A 15,282-nucleotide genomic window follows, 5' to 3' on the forward strand; every position below is an offset into this window, starting at 1 on the left:
AACGGGCTGTTCCTTCATCTGATTAACTGACTGTTCCTTTATCTGATTAACTGACTGTTCCTTTATCTGATTAACTGACTGTTCCTTCATCTGATTAACTGACTGTTCCTTTATCTGATTAACGGGCTGTTCCTTTATCTGATTAACTGACTGTTCCTTTATCTGATTAACGGGCTGTTCCTTTATCTGATTAACGGGCTGTTCCTTTATCTGATTAACTGACTGTTCCTTTATCTGATTAACGGGCTGTTCCTTTATCTGATTAACGGGCTGTTCCTTTATCTGATTAACTGACTGTTCCTTTATCTGATTAACTGACTGTTCCTTTATCTGATTAACTGACTGTTCCTTTATCTGATTAACTGACTGTTCCTTTATCTGATTAACGGGCTGTTCCTTCATCTGATTAACGGGCTGTTCCTTCATCTGATTAACTGACTGTTCCTTTATCTGATTAACGGGCTGTTCCTTTATCTGATTAACTGACTGTTCCTTCATCTGATTAACTGACTGTTCCTTTATCTGATTAACTGACTGTTCCTTTATCTGATTAACTGACTGTTCCTTTATCTGATTAACTGACTGTTCCTTTATCTGATTAACTGACTGTTCCTTTATCTGATTAACGGGCTGTTCCTTTATCTGATTAACGGGCTGTTCCTTTATCTGATTAACGGGCTGCTCCTTCATCTGATTAACTGACTGTTCCTTTATCTGATTAACTGACTGTTCCTTCATCTGATTAACTGACTGTTCCTTTATCTGATTAACGGGCTGTTCCTTTATCTGATTAACGGGCTGTTCCTTTATCTGATTAACTGACTGTTCCTTTATCTGATTAACTGACTGTTCCTTTATCTGATTAACTGACTGTTCCTTTATCTGATTAACGGGCTGTTCCTTTATCTGATTAACGGGCTGTTCCTTTATCTGATTAACGGGCTGTTCCTTTATCTGATTAACTGACTGTTCCTTTATCTGATTAACTGACTGTTCCTTTATCTCTTTATATGTGACTGACTGGGGTTAGAATCTGGGTCTTCTGATTGCCACAAGACTGTGTTCCCCTGCTGAGCTAATACCTAGGGAACTAACGCACTCAGCTGATAGTGTGGGAGAGGCAGGGGAATCCGGGTCTCCTGCATGTCACAAGACTGAGTTAGCCCGCTGAGCTAAAGCCTGTCTGTCTACGTTTGTCTGTCTGTCTCTTTACATGTCTGTCTGTATGTAGCCGACTGGGTCTCCTGTGCACCACAAGACTGTGTTAGTCCACTGAACTAAAGCCTAGAGAGCTAAAGCAAGTCAGTCGTCAGGGGTTGTCATTGGGTTGGCTTGAAAGTATACAGCACCAAATGAGCAAAACACTATGCTGGACAGACCAGTTACACCAAAACGCTCTGAGTTTTACCAATTAGCTAGATGGATCCATATAATGATAATCCCAATTATATCGCTAGAACCCCCACCTTCACATTCCAAAATCCTTCTGTATGTCAACCTGAATGTGTCCCACTCATAATATCTAAGACTACTCATTCATTCCTGTCTCATGTCGCATGTCACCAACTACTTCGGCACATGAGAGTGTTGTGGGTTTTATTTCCTAAGTCTCCACTCCTTATAGGCTAAGTAGAATTATTCATTCAGAAATGTCTGTGCGACAACCTCCCTTTGGCAGTAGGTAAATGTCCCCCCTCCGTCTGTTTAATCAGATTTGGTTTTAATCCCACTGATCTCCTTTCCTCTCTCTTCCTTCTATTCTCTCGCTCTCCATTCATCTCTCTATCCCCCTCTCTCTGAGGCGTGCCGTTGCCGCCCGGAAACAGACCATAGAGGCTTCTGATCCGGAGCCAGACAGCGAACCTAGTGCTGCTTTCTCTACCCGCCTTCCGCTCCTCCACAAAGCGCAGTCATTACCGGGCATCGTGCCTCCGTACCTCCCTCCCTTCCTCTCACTCACTCAATCACTCACTCCATCCCTCCCTCCCGCATGACTCTGAATATACTTTCTCTATCTTGGAGCGCTGTCCTCTGGGCTATCTGCGGTTGCGCGCGCGGTCTCTCCAAGAATCCTCTCATCACCCGCACGCACAGTGCACGGCCCCTCCTCTTTCCGTTTTTTCTCTTCTCTCATTTACCCCCCTCCCTCGATCTTGGCCCGTGACGTAGGGGATTCCGTGGTGCCCACAACCGTAGGCGCTAACGGGATTCTCGAGTATAAATGGGACACCGGGAGCCAACATTCGGTACTCTCTCAGTCGCTCCGACTCGGGAACCAATCGTCCAGAGTACCAGTCAGCGGAGATAGCAGGCAGTATTTCATCCTCTCAGGCTAACTCGCTTTCGGCTTTGGTTTGAAATGGACACCCCTACAACCGCTCGGAGCAGACAATGCTCATTCATGCGCACCTTCAAAAGTAAGTTTCTCGGGATTTTCTTACCACCATCTATTGGTTTATACTGTTGTGCATGAGTTACTATGACTTTTAGAAACGATCTTACTTGATAGTTTTGAGAATCCTTCCTCCAGTCGACCTATTTCTACCACTTTTCTAACGGTTTCCCGTTATATTCTGTTTGTCTTCTGATGTAGTAGTGTAAGAGGTGTTGTGCGTTAGTTAGGCTGCTGTGACTTTGACCAAGTATCTGATTTGATAGTTTGGTAATAATTCACCCAGTTAGCAATGGAATGCATGATTCACAGATAATATGTAAACAAAATGCGGGCTTTGCAGCCATGTTAGATGCAGCCATCAACATGGATTGTAATTCCAATACGTTTGTAAAATAGATTTAGTACGGGACGTTTTAAACTTGCAATTTTGCTATGATTGTACTTTGATTTCACTTTATGATGTAGGCCTACTTTGCAACTATTCAGTAGACAGATATCCCCTTTGTAAGATATGGAACTTAACTTCGACTTTTAATATGTTTGTAATAGTTTTAGATGCGTTTTACTTGGGTTTACTTTGCGATACTGCCGTGCGTAATGCCTTACGCAAGCTAAGAGAGACAGGCAGTTTTACGCATAGACTTGGTTACTCAATCACGCCTCCTAAAGTGACCATACGTCATCTCTGTCATCATATGGGCTCATGATGCTGTAATCTTTACTCATTATGAATTAACTGAGCTTCATATTGTCTAAATTGAGCGTGAATTATTTAATCAGTATTAAAATGACAATCTCATTCCATCAATATAATGATATTTTGTGAATGTTTTCAACAATTTCCAAATGCTACATTTTAGGTATTCAGATTAGACAAAGGCTTTGCATAAAGTATTTAGCATCAACTGAAGGTAGCAATGTGGTTTAGTGCAGCAGTTGAGTGTCTGCGTCAACGGTTTCAGCACCGTTGTTACTGGACAGCTCCAGCTATTTTTTCCTCATATCTCCGTATTCAAACGTGACAATTTAAACTGATGTTGGGGAGAAAAAACTATTGCTGCATCCATAACTATTTTGGTACATAAGCAACACTTTGATTGTAATCTGAGATTTGACTGATCAGCTGTATTGGGATTCAACTGCCACATTTCCAGCAGCAGTTTGCCATCCGGGCCACCACCAAACAGTTTCAGAACCACAGCTATCGGACAGCTCCCGCTAGCTTCGCCTTCCCGACCCCGCATCCAGACTCACTTCTCCCCGCTTCCCTCTCTCCCAGGCGGCCTGTCCCTGTGGCTGGTGGTGTGGCTGGTCCTCGGCAAACCCCGTCCGTCGGCGGCGTGCCCGCATCTATGCGTGTGCTACCCGACTCCCATGACCGTGAGCTGCCAGGCGCAGAACTTCACCTCCGTGCCCGTCGGCGTGCCCTACGACTCGCAGCGTGTGTTCCTACAGAACAACCGAATTACGGAGCTCAGAGTCGGCTCTTTCGGCTTCGGGACTCAGGTAAGAGACTGTAGATTGTTTAAAGGAGACATGGCGGGTGTTTGAGTGTGTGATTATTTTGCCCTCTCTCTCTTTCTAACTCTCTCTGCCTCTACCTACAATATGACCATAGAATAATACCTGACCTTAGAATACATATTGATATTCACACTCTCCCTCCTCCCCTCCACTCCTCTCCCTCCTGCCCTCCTCCCCTATAGGTCCTGTGGCTGTTCTCCAACAACATCACGTGGATTGAGGCTGGCTCCTTCAGTGAGCTGAGGGATCTAGAGGAGCTGGACCTGGGGGACAACTCTCACCTGCGCAGGCTGGAAGGAGGTGCCTTCAGGGGCCTGGAGAAACTCCAGAGTCTCCACATGCACCGCTGCAAGCTTACCGCCCTGCCCCACGACCTGTTCCACAAGCTGTACAGCCTGCAGTTCCTCTACCTGCAGGTAGGGGCAGTACACATATATTCATGCACACACGGGCACATATGAAAACACACAACACACATACACACACACTACAGGGAATTCTCATAGCTGTGAAAATTACATCATTTTATATAATCACAATCACAATTACATCATGTTGTATCATGATTCAAATCATGCTGCATCAGTGATAGTTATGAGATGCCCTTAGTGGAAGGTGCAAATGTTTCTCACCTCACCACTACTGAGATGTAGCCCATCATCAGCTGACCCAACCTGACCACTTCCTCTTCCTGTTTCCTGTTTCGTCCTTGTAGGAGAACCAACTCCACTTCCTCCAGGATGACCTCTTCTCTGACCTCATCAACCTGAGCCAGCTCTTCTTGCATGGAAACCGTATCCGTACTCTGTCGGAGAACGTGTTCCGTGGCCTGGTCAACCTGGACCGCCTTCTTCTCCACGACAATCGTGTGCGCCAGGTTAACCGCCGGGCGTTCCGCGACCTCGGACGCCTGACCATGCTCTTCCTGTTCAACAACTCATTGGCTGAGCTCCCCGGCCAGGCTCTCCGTGACACCCAGGGCATCGAGTTCCTCCGTCTCAATGGGAACCCCTGGTCCTGTGGCTGCGAGGCCCTCCCCCTGTGGGAGTGGTTCCGTGGCGCCCGCGTCTCCTCGTCCGAGCTGTTGTGCTCCTCCCCGTCTCCCCGCCGCGGGATGGACCTCCGCTTCCTCCGTGAGATGGACTTCGCCCTCTGCCCTCTCCCCGACCCTGGCACCCTGGCCGGCTCCACCACGAGGACCTTCAGCACCAAGACAAGATGGTGGTTCTCCAAGCACAAGCCCCAGTCCCAGACCAAGGCAGTGTTCGAGAAGAGCTCCGAGACCATCAAGGCCTTCCCGTTCCCCAAGGAAAGAACAACCCACCCATCGTGTCCTCCACCAACGTCAAGTACGAGCTCGGTGAGGAAGAGGCAGCACTACCCAAACTCGACGCTGAGGAGTACTGGGCGAACTATGGGAACGAGGACGCCGGCACCACGCTGCGATGCTTCGAGCTGGAGTGTCCGCCTGACTTCGATGGCCTCCTCCCAACTCCTCCTCCACCCCCACATCATCCCCCTCTCTCTCACTCCTCCTCGCCCTCTCGCTACTCGCCGTCTCCATCAATCTACACCTCATATTTGGCTGAATCAGACTGAGTACCCACTTCCCGTTCCTGTCTTTGCCCCAGCCCCTCTCAGGGCATGGGGAACCCCTTGTTAAAGACTCTGTACCTCCCTAGTTAACCCTCTGATGTCCTACTGGATAACCTCTGTCAGTAGTACAGGACAGCAGGGGATACAAAGGGGGGGTTAGATTGTTACTTCTAACTTAATGCAGGGTTAAACAACAATGGCTGACAGTACATAGTACACTATTGTACATAGTACAATATAGTACAGTACAGTAGTCAACCAAGGCTGTTACTACAACAGGTGCATCTCACCTGTCTGGTGTGTTGGTTGCCGTGACAACGCCTGCAATCAGGGGTCAGTGGTCACCTGTAACGCTCTACAGCTAACACCAGTGCTACTTACTGTTGCGAATGCTATAACTGTTGTCACTTGGAGGAATATTACAACTACAAGTGCTACGACTATTATACTACTACTATTCCGAATATGTCTGCTACTACAAGTGCTATGATTACAGTTACGACAGTATCTACATTTCTACTGTTGTACTAACTCTGACAACTGTACTGTAAATAGGTGGGTGTACTTGATGGTGCAGTGCAGTTGGGATATCCTTCTTTTATGTTGTCTACCACGATGCCTACTTCATAATGGATTGTTTACAGAGAAATCGCTAAGGGGAGAGAGAAAAGAAGGGATGAAGGAATGAAAGAGAGGCAGTCACCAGCGTACGAGAAGGTTCAGAGAGGATATCTAGAGAGATATGTAACGGTAGAGAGAGAGAGAAAGACACACAGAGAGAGGATATGTAGAGAGATATGTAAAGGTAGAGAGAGACAAAGACACACAGAGAGAGGATATGTAGAGAGATATGTAAAGGTAGAGAGAGAGAAAGACACAGAGAGGATATGTAGAGAGATATGTAAAGGTAGAGAGAGACAAAGACACACAGAGAGAGGATATGTAGAGAGATATGTAAAGGTAGAGAGAGAGAAAGACACACAGAGAGGATATGTAGAGAGATATGTAAAGGTAGAGAGACAGAAAGGCAGAGAGAGTGATGAGTTAAAAAGTTACCAAAGGAAGAAGCTAGAGGACAGAGAGGGTGGAAGAGAAGAGAAGAAAGCGCAACAGGAAATGACAGAGAGCGAGGGAGAGAATAATAAATAATAAAGAGAACGGAAGAGAGGGAGCAAGGACAGCACAGGCAATATAAATAAAGCAAAGGAATGTGAGACACGGTGAAATGAAGAAATAACGAAAGAAAGAGAGAGAAAATGACAGTACTGTCCTTTGACCATGAGCTATTTTATAGGAGAGACAAGCAATCACTTCAGGTATTCAAGTTCAGTCTTTGTATAACTTCATGTCCTGTAAATATGACATCATCACCATAGAAGCCACAGGGGAAGGATGCTTCCTGTCTGGCAGTGTCAGTCGCTGTTCTGATTGGCTATCGCTGTTTGTTTGTGATGTCATTGACGGAATGTGTGACATGACCCGTTTGAGAGATAAAAAGACCTATTGAGATTCTGAATAACATTTGTGAGACTTTTCTTTGGGTGCAGCAGCTGTTGTGTTTCAAACTGATTTTACTTGATCAATAATTGATCTCTTTAAGTAATTTGTTCTCTCTCTTGGAATGCTCACTCACTTCTTTGGAAGGTGAAAGTAGTGCACTACTTTTGACACTGCACTACATAGGGAACAGGGTGCCATTTCAGACAGAGCCCATGGCTGCTTGTTAGTCCTATAGTCAAAAACTTGATGATGAGTAAACAAACAAATTAAGTGTTTTCAACTCAGCCCCCCAGTTCCATCTATCATACCCACCCCAATGTTTCTAGTCTAATACTCCCCCTTCCCACATCAACTAAGCAGAATCAACTTAGTTCAACTCAGAAGAATCAACTTAGTTCAACTCAGAAGAATCAACTTAGTTCAACTCAGAAGAATCAACTTAGTTCAACTCAGAAGAATCAACCAGTAACTGAACTGCATAGAACTCAAGAAGAGATCTAGAACTGGAACTGAAAGAGACATAGAATGGCACACGTGATGACTGGACTGGACTGGACACTCCAAACCAATAAGACCGACTAGTGATTGACCAGCCATATTATTCCAATAGGACTGTTCTGGACTTCTGAGCTCAGAGATTCTGGCACAGAATGAATGGGTGGAAAAGCCTGGCAGTGTCCCAGCAGGGAGAGACAAGGAGAGTTACATTGTGGCTTTACTGAGATTGATTGACAGATGGACAGAACAACAGAGGGACCAAATTGTTACTCACAGACTTTGCTGACTCACAGAGAGACATAATTCCTTGACTTGCTGACAGACTGACTGACCTATTCATGCCTTGGCGACCAGTGATCGACGGAAGACAGTTTAAGAGAGAGACTGGAATCTGATTGGCGGACAGCTGAAGCAACGTCAGAGAAAGGAGGAGGACCTCTGAGGAGGTGACCAAAAACAGACTTCCTCTCCTCTTCCTTTCTTCCTACTCGTTTTGTCTGAGTTTCTACAAGGCTTTGTAGGAGGGTGGGTAGGCGTGCTGACGAATCATCCCTCCCTCCCTCCTTCCTCCCCTCTCTCTCTGTCTCTCTCTCTTCCTTTCTTTATCCTACCGGTCACCTATTTCTGTAAAGCACTCACCCCTGCGTGCTCCATCCCTCTGAAGAGAGAGAAATTAAAGGAGGGAGCGGAAGGAAGAAGGAGAGAGAGAGAAAGAGGGGAGGAAGGAGGGAGGGAGGAGAGAGACCGTTCCTTTTACATAGATGTTTTCAGTAGAGGTGAAGAGGGCAAGGACAGGCTGAGATAGGGTATGAGTAGGAGGAGAACAGAGGCACACACACACACACACACACACACACACACACACACACACACACACACACACACACACACACACACACACACACACACACACACACACACACACACACACACACACACACACACACACACACACACACACACACACACACACACCTTAAGTTATGAGTTTCTAGACAAAGTGGTGAGAAACAGACAGACAGAGAGAAAGAGTGAGAGAGAGATACAGACAGACAGACAGACAGACAGACAGACAGACAGACTGTCTTGCAGCTCCATGTAATGTCATTGCAATCTATTTCTGTTACAGTAGTTACATAGATTGTGCTTTCTGAAATCGCCTCGCTTTTAAAGAAAAGCATTACCTATGTTATTCAGTTGGAGATTTTGGGTTGAATCCCAAATGACACCCTGTCCCCTATGCATGGGCCTCGTTCAAATGTAGACCACTAACTAGGGAGTAAGGTGCCCTATGGGACACAGCCTTTCAATACATGTGAGTCAACCATAGAAACAGGATTCTATGGACTCAACAATACGCTGTTCACTAGTAAGAGAGTCCAGGGATTGGTTTGTGTTCTGCTCTGCTGTGGTAACACTGTGTCTATCCATATATGTCAGCCATTAGGGTGAGGTCAAACTGGGCCTCGGTGCTCTTCTGTGGCCATGACAGTCAGGTCACTTTCAGACGACCAAAGCCCCAGTCATACCATTTTACCCAATGATTGGACTGTAAATTAAACCTGCCTGCTTGACCTAGTGAGAGAGTGTGAGAGAGAGAGTGTATGTATGTGTGAGAAAACTATATTTTGGTATCTACTTGACTGTGAGAGGAGATTGAGTTGTCTTCTGCTGTCATCTTTCTCACTGTGGAAGGAAAGAGGCAACATTATATAAAGAAATAAATACTGAACTTTGTTTTGAAAAAATGATTTGCGTGGGCGTATCATTTGAAGGATTTGGATATCAGCCTTGGAAAGTCCAGAGGGACACACACACACACACACACACACGCACACACACACACACGCACGCACGCACACACACACACACACACACACACACACACACACACACACACACACACACACACACACACACACACACGCACACGCGCACACACGCACACACGCACACGCGCACACGCGCGCACGCACGCACGCACACACGCACACGCACGCACGCACACACACCAATACTTTCTTCGACTTCCAGGCAAATGTCCATTTGTAGATGATAACAGTTACCATGTAACACCATCAATATTACAATAGTATCTTAATGTTCAGTACATCAATATTACAATAGTATCTTAATGTTCAGTACATCAATGTTACAATAGTATCTTAATGTACAGTACATCAATATTACAATAGGCTCTTAATGTACAGTACATCAATATTACAATAGGCTCTTAATGTACAGTACATCAATATTACAATAGGCTCTTAAAGTGGAACTGACAGCGTTTTAGCTACTTTGCAGATATGAAACAAACAAACAATAATATCAGTAAAATATATCAAATTCCCAGTTTAAGCTACAAAACCAACTTTATAAGAGTTTTTAAAAATAGGTTCTATTTGACTCAATGTTCCATGACATTCACTAAGGCTAACCGATCGCTGCAGCTGTACATAGTCTATTGGTAAATAACCCACCCATTTTCACCTACCTCATCCCCACACTGTTTTTATTTATTTACTTTTCTGCTCTTTTGCACACCAATATCTCTACCTGTACATGACCATCTGATCGTTTATCACTCCAGTGCTAATCTGCAAGGTTGTAATTATTCGCCTTGAAAATAAAAGTAAAAGAGAGCCGCACACTCTTGGAGCTCAGATGCAAAAATGTAATACCAATGTTTCGACAGCCAAGCTGTCTTCATCAGTGTATAATCCTTATCCTCATTATACCCTGATGAAGACAGCTTGGCTGTCGAAACGTTGGTATTAAATTTTTGCATCTGAGCTCCAAGAGTGTGCGGCTCTCTTTTACTTTTATTTTCAAGTTTCTACTCCGCTAGCCAGCACCTCGTCTTAATAGGTGTGCGTTTCTCTTTCTTTTTCTTGTAATTATTCGCCTACCTCCTCATGCCTTTTGCACACAATGTATATAGACTCGCCTTTTTTTGTACTGTGTTATTGACTTGTTAATTGTTTACTCCATGTGTAACTCTGTGTTGTCTGCTCACACTGCTAAGCTTTATCTTGGCCAGGTCGCAGTTGCAAATGAGAACTTGTTCTCAACTAGCCTACCTGGTTAAATAAAGGAGAAATAAAAATAAAATAAATAAAAAAGGCAATGCTGGCAGAAAAGATGGATGCAGTTCAATGCATGATTCATATCATTCACCAATACATTTCTCAGTAGTCCCAAAAATATTGTCGTCAGGTTGTAAATCATAGCAGGCCTGCTTGGTACACTGTTTACTGCATCCACTTGGGAGGCACTGTTTCTAGATAACATGTAAACTGTCACGACTTCCGCCGAAGTTGGCTCTCCTGCCCGTTCAGGTGGTGCTCGGCGGTCGTCGTCACCGTCCTATTAGCCACTACCGATCCCTTTTTCGTGTATCTGTTGGTTTTGTCTGATTGGTTTCACCTGTGTGTTGTTTAGTTAATTAGTGTCTGTATTTAATGTAGGTTGTCTCGCCCTTGTTTTGTGCGGGATTGTTTATTTTGTCATTCGTTTTATCTGTCTGTGTTTTGTGTTTCTTATTCTCCGGTTAGTCTTTATCCTGTGTTGGATAATTTCACCCTGTGTGTATTTGGGTTGACCGTTGTTTATTTGGTTCACCGGAGAATAAAACTTTATATCGCATTCTGCTCTCTGCGCCTGATTCCACCCACCTTGATTAGACGTGACATAAACAGCCTAACCAGCTCTGCTAGGGCAAGTCAAATGGTCAGAGTGAGGTGTTCTCTCATTTGCTTCTGGAAGTAGCCAGCAGTCTAGCCAACTTTAGCCAGTTAGCTTGGGTGCTTTGTTGGGACAGCGGCAGGCAAGTTGCAGGAGGACCAGCAGGTTACCTACTATTCCCCATCGTTTATCAGTGACATTTTTATTTTTTATTTCATTTTTTATTTTACTTTTTACCTTTTTTAAATGACATTTAATTTGTTTTTTTGTTAAAAAATGTAGAATTTGACCCCCTTTTTCTCCCCAATTTCATGGTATCCAATTGTTAGTAGTTACTATCTTGTCTCATCGCTACAACTCCCGTACGGACTCGGGAGAGAAGAAGGTCGAAAGTCATGTGTCCTCCGAAACACAACCCAACCAGCCGCACTGCTTCTTAACACAGCGCGCATCCAACCCCGGACGCCAGCCGCACCAATGTGTCGGAGGAAACACCGTGCACCTGGTGACCTTGGTTAGTGTGCACTGCGCCCGGCCCGCCACAGGAGTCGCTAGTACGCGATGAGACAAGGACATCCCTACTGGCCAAACCCTCCATAACCCGGACGACGATAGGCCAATTGTGCGTCGCCCCACAGACCTCCCGGTCGCGGCCGGCTGCGACAGAGCCTGGCGCGAACCCAGAGTCTCTGGTGGCACAGCTAGTGCTAGTGTCATTTTGACTGTTAAATAGCTGAACAAGTTTGAGAGCATTTATCTAATGTTCCCTCTGTAGATTTTAGCTCATCCCGCTCTGGCTAGCATTAGTTGTTGTTCTTGCTGTTGTTGATGTGTATAACTGAGGTAGAGAGTCTACATGTTCATGGTTGTTTGATCAATAGGACTGTAAAGTCCCCACATGTAAGAGGACTCCTGTGGTATTTACATTACTGCAGAAATACTTTCAGGTGGATTTTATGTCTTTTAGTGAATGTTTTCTAATGATCTGAAGTCACGCTGTTGCTACTGCCTGTAAACACACAGTCCAGATCATAGTGAATGAGGACAGTCCCTAGTGCCTGGAAACACACAGTCCAGATCAAAGTGAATGAGGACAGGCCCTACTGCCTGGAAACACACAGTCCAGATCATAGTGAATGATGACAGGTCCTACTGCCTGGAAACACACAGTCCAGTTCATAGTGAATGATGACAGGCCCTACTGCCTGGAAACACACAGTCCAGTTCATAGTGAATGAGGACAGGCCCTACTGCCTGGAAACACACAGTCCAGTTCATAGTGAATGAGGACAGACCCTACTGCCTGGAAACACACAGTCCAGTTCATAGTGAATGAGGACAGGCCCTACTGCCTGGAAACACACAGTCCAGTTCATAGTGAATGAGGACAGACCCTACTGCCTGGAAACACACAGTCCAGTTCATAGTGAATGATGACAGGCCCTACTGCCTGGAAACACACAGTCCAGTTCATAGTGAATGAGGACAGGCCCTACTGCCTGGAAACACACAGTCCAGTTCATAGTGAATGAGGACAGACCCTACTGCCTGGAAACACACAGTCCAGTTCATAGTGAATGAGGACAGGCCCTACTGCCTGGAAACACACAGTCCAGATCATAGTGAATGAGGACAGGCCCTACTGCCTGGAAACACACAGTCCAGATCATAGTGAATGAGGACAGACCCACTGCCTGGAAACACACAGTCCAGTTCATAGTGAATGAGGACAGGCCCTACTGCCTGGAAACACACAGTCCAGTTCATAGTGAATGAGGACAGGCCCTACTGCCTGGAAACACACAGTCCAGATCATAGTGAATGAGGACAGGCCCTACTGCCTGGAAACACACAGTCCAGTTCATAGTGAATGAGGACAGGCCCACTGCCTGGAAACACACAGTCCAGAAGTGAATGAGGACAGGCCCTACTGCCTGGAAACACACAGTCCAGATCATAGTGAATCATGGAAACACACAGTCCAGAAGTGAATGAGGACAGGCCCTACTGCCTGGAAACACACAGTCCAGTTCATAGTGAATGAGGACAGACCCTACTGCCTGGAAACACACAGTCCAGTTCATAGTGAATGAGGACAGGCCCTACTGCCTGGAAACACACAGTCCAGTTCATAGTGAATGAGGACAGGCCCTACTGCCTGGAAACACACAGTCCAGTTCATAGTGAATGAGGACAGACCCTACTGCCTGGAAACACACAGTCCAGTTCATAGTGAATGATGACAGGCCCTACTGCCTGGAAACACACAGTCCAGTTCATAGTGAATGATGACAGGCCCTACTGCCTGGAAACACACAGTCCAGTTCATAGTGAATGAGGACAGGCCCCCTGGAAACACACAGTCCAGTTGCCCTACTGCCTGTAAACTGCCCTACTGAAACACACAGTCCAGTTCATAGTGAATGAGGACAGGCCCTACTGCCTGGAAACACACAGTCCAGTTCATAGTGAATGAGGACAGGCCCTACTGCCTGGAAACACACAGTCCAGTTCATAGTGAATGAGGACAGACCCTACTGCCTGGAAACACACAGTCCAGTTCATAGTGAATGAGGACAGGCCCTACTGCCTGGAAACACACAGTCCAGTTCATAGTGAATGAGGACAGGCCCTACTGCCTGGAAACACACAGTCCAGTTCAAAGTGAATGAGGACAGGCCCTACTGCCTGGAAACACACAGTCCAGTTCATAGTGAATGAGGACAGGCCCTACTGCCTGGAAACACACAGTCCAGTTCATAGTGAATGAGGACAGGCCCTACTGCCTGGAAACACACAGTCCAGTTCTGAGGACTGCCTGGAAACACACAGTCCAGTTCATAGTGAATGAGGACAGGCCCTACTGCCTGGAAACACACAGTCAGTCCAGTTCATAGTGAATGATGACAGGCCCTACTGCCTGGAAACACACAGTCCAGATCATAGTGAATGATGACAGGCCCTACTGCCTGGAAACACACAGTCCAGATCATAGTGAATGAGGACAGGCCCTACTGCCTGGAAACACACAGTCCAGTTCATAGTGAATGAGGACAGGCCCTACTGCCTGGAAACACACAGTCCAGTTCATAGTGAATGAGGACAGGCCCTACTGCCTGGAAACACACAGTCCAGTTCATAGTGAATGAGGACAGCCCTACTGCCTGGAAACACACAGTCCAGTTCATAGTGAATGAGGACTACTGCCTGTCCCATAGTGAATGAGGACAGGCCCTAACACACAGTCCTACTGCCTGGAAACACACAGTCCAGTTCAAAGTGAATGAGGACAGGCCCTACTGTCCAGTTCATAGTGAATGAGGACAGGCCCTACTGCCTGGAAACACACAGTCCAGTTCATAGTGAATGAGGACAGGCCCTACTGCCTGGAAACACACAGTCCAGTTCATAGTGAATGAGGACAGACCCTACTGCCTGGAAACACACAGTCCAGTTCATAGTGAATGAGGACACTGCCTGGAAACACACAGTCCAGTTCATAGTGAATGAGGACAGGCCCTACTGCCTGGAAACACACAGTCCAGTTCAAAGTGAATACTGCCTGGAAACACACAGTGAATGATGAGGACAGGCCCTACTGCCTGGAAACACACAGTCCAGTTCATAGTGAATGAGGACAGGCCCTACTGCCTGGAAACACACAGTCCAGTTCATAGTGAATGAGGACAGGCCCTACTGCCTGGAAACACACAGTCCAGTAGTGAATGAGGACAGGCCCTACTGCCTGAAACACAAGTCCAGAGTGAATGAGGACAGGCCCTACTGCCTGGAAACACACAGTCCAGTTCATAGTGAATGAGGACAGGCCCTACTGCCTGGAAACACACAGTCCAGTTCATAGTGAATGACTGCCTGGAAACACACAGTCCAGTTCATAGTGAATGAGGCCCTACTGCCTGGAAACACACAGTCCAGTTCATAGTGAATGAGGACAGACCCAGGCCCAGTCCAGTTCTGCCCTGGAAACACACAGTCCCAGTTCATGGAAACACACAGTCCAGAATGAATGAGGACAGGCCCTACTGCCTGGAAACACACAGTCCAGTTCTGCCCTACTGCCTGGA

The 15,282-nt window shown here is 46.2% G+C and overlaps 1 protein-coding gene across 1 annotated transcript; it reads left to right on the top strand.

Annotated features, from left to right (window-relative positions):
• The first annotated feature begins 2,344 nt into the window (after positions 1–2,344).
• Positions 2,345–5,583, top strand: LOC135506550 (reticulon-4 receptor-like 2). Its single transcript, XM_064925902.1, is given in 6 exon segments — positions 2,345–2,417; positions 3,675–3,901; positions 4,102–4,335; positions 4,635–5,228; positions 5,231–5,398; positions 5,401–5,583. Coding segments are annotated over 6 exon segments (1,389 nt in total). The 5' UTR covers positions 2,345–2,359; the 3' UTR covers positions 5,509–5,583.
• The last annotated feature ends 9,699 nt before the right edge of the window (positions 5,584–15,282 follow it).

This window comes from Oncorhynchus masou, chromosome 20 (assembly GCF_036934945.1).
Source record: "Oncorhynchus masou masou isolate Uvic2021 chromosome 20, UVic_Omas_1.1, whole genome shotgun sequence".
Lineage (NCBI taxonomy): Eukaryota > Metazoa > Chordata > Actinopteri > Salmoniformes > Salmonidae > Oncorhynchus > Oncorhynchus masou.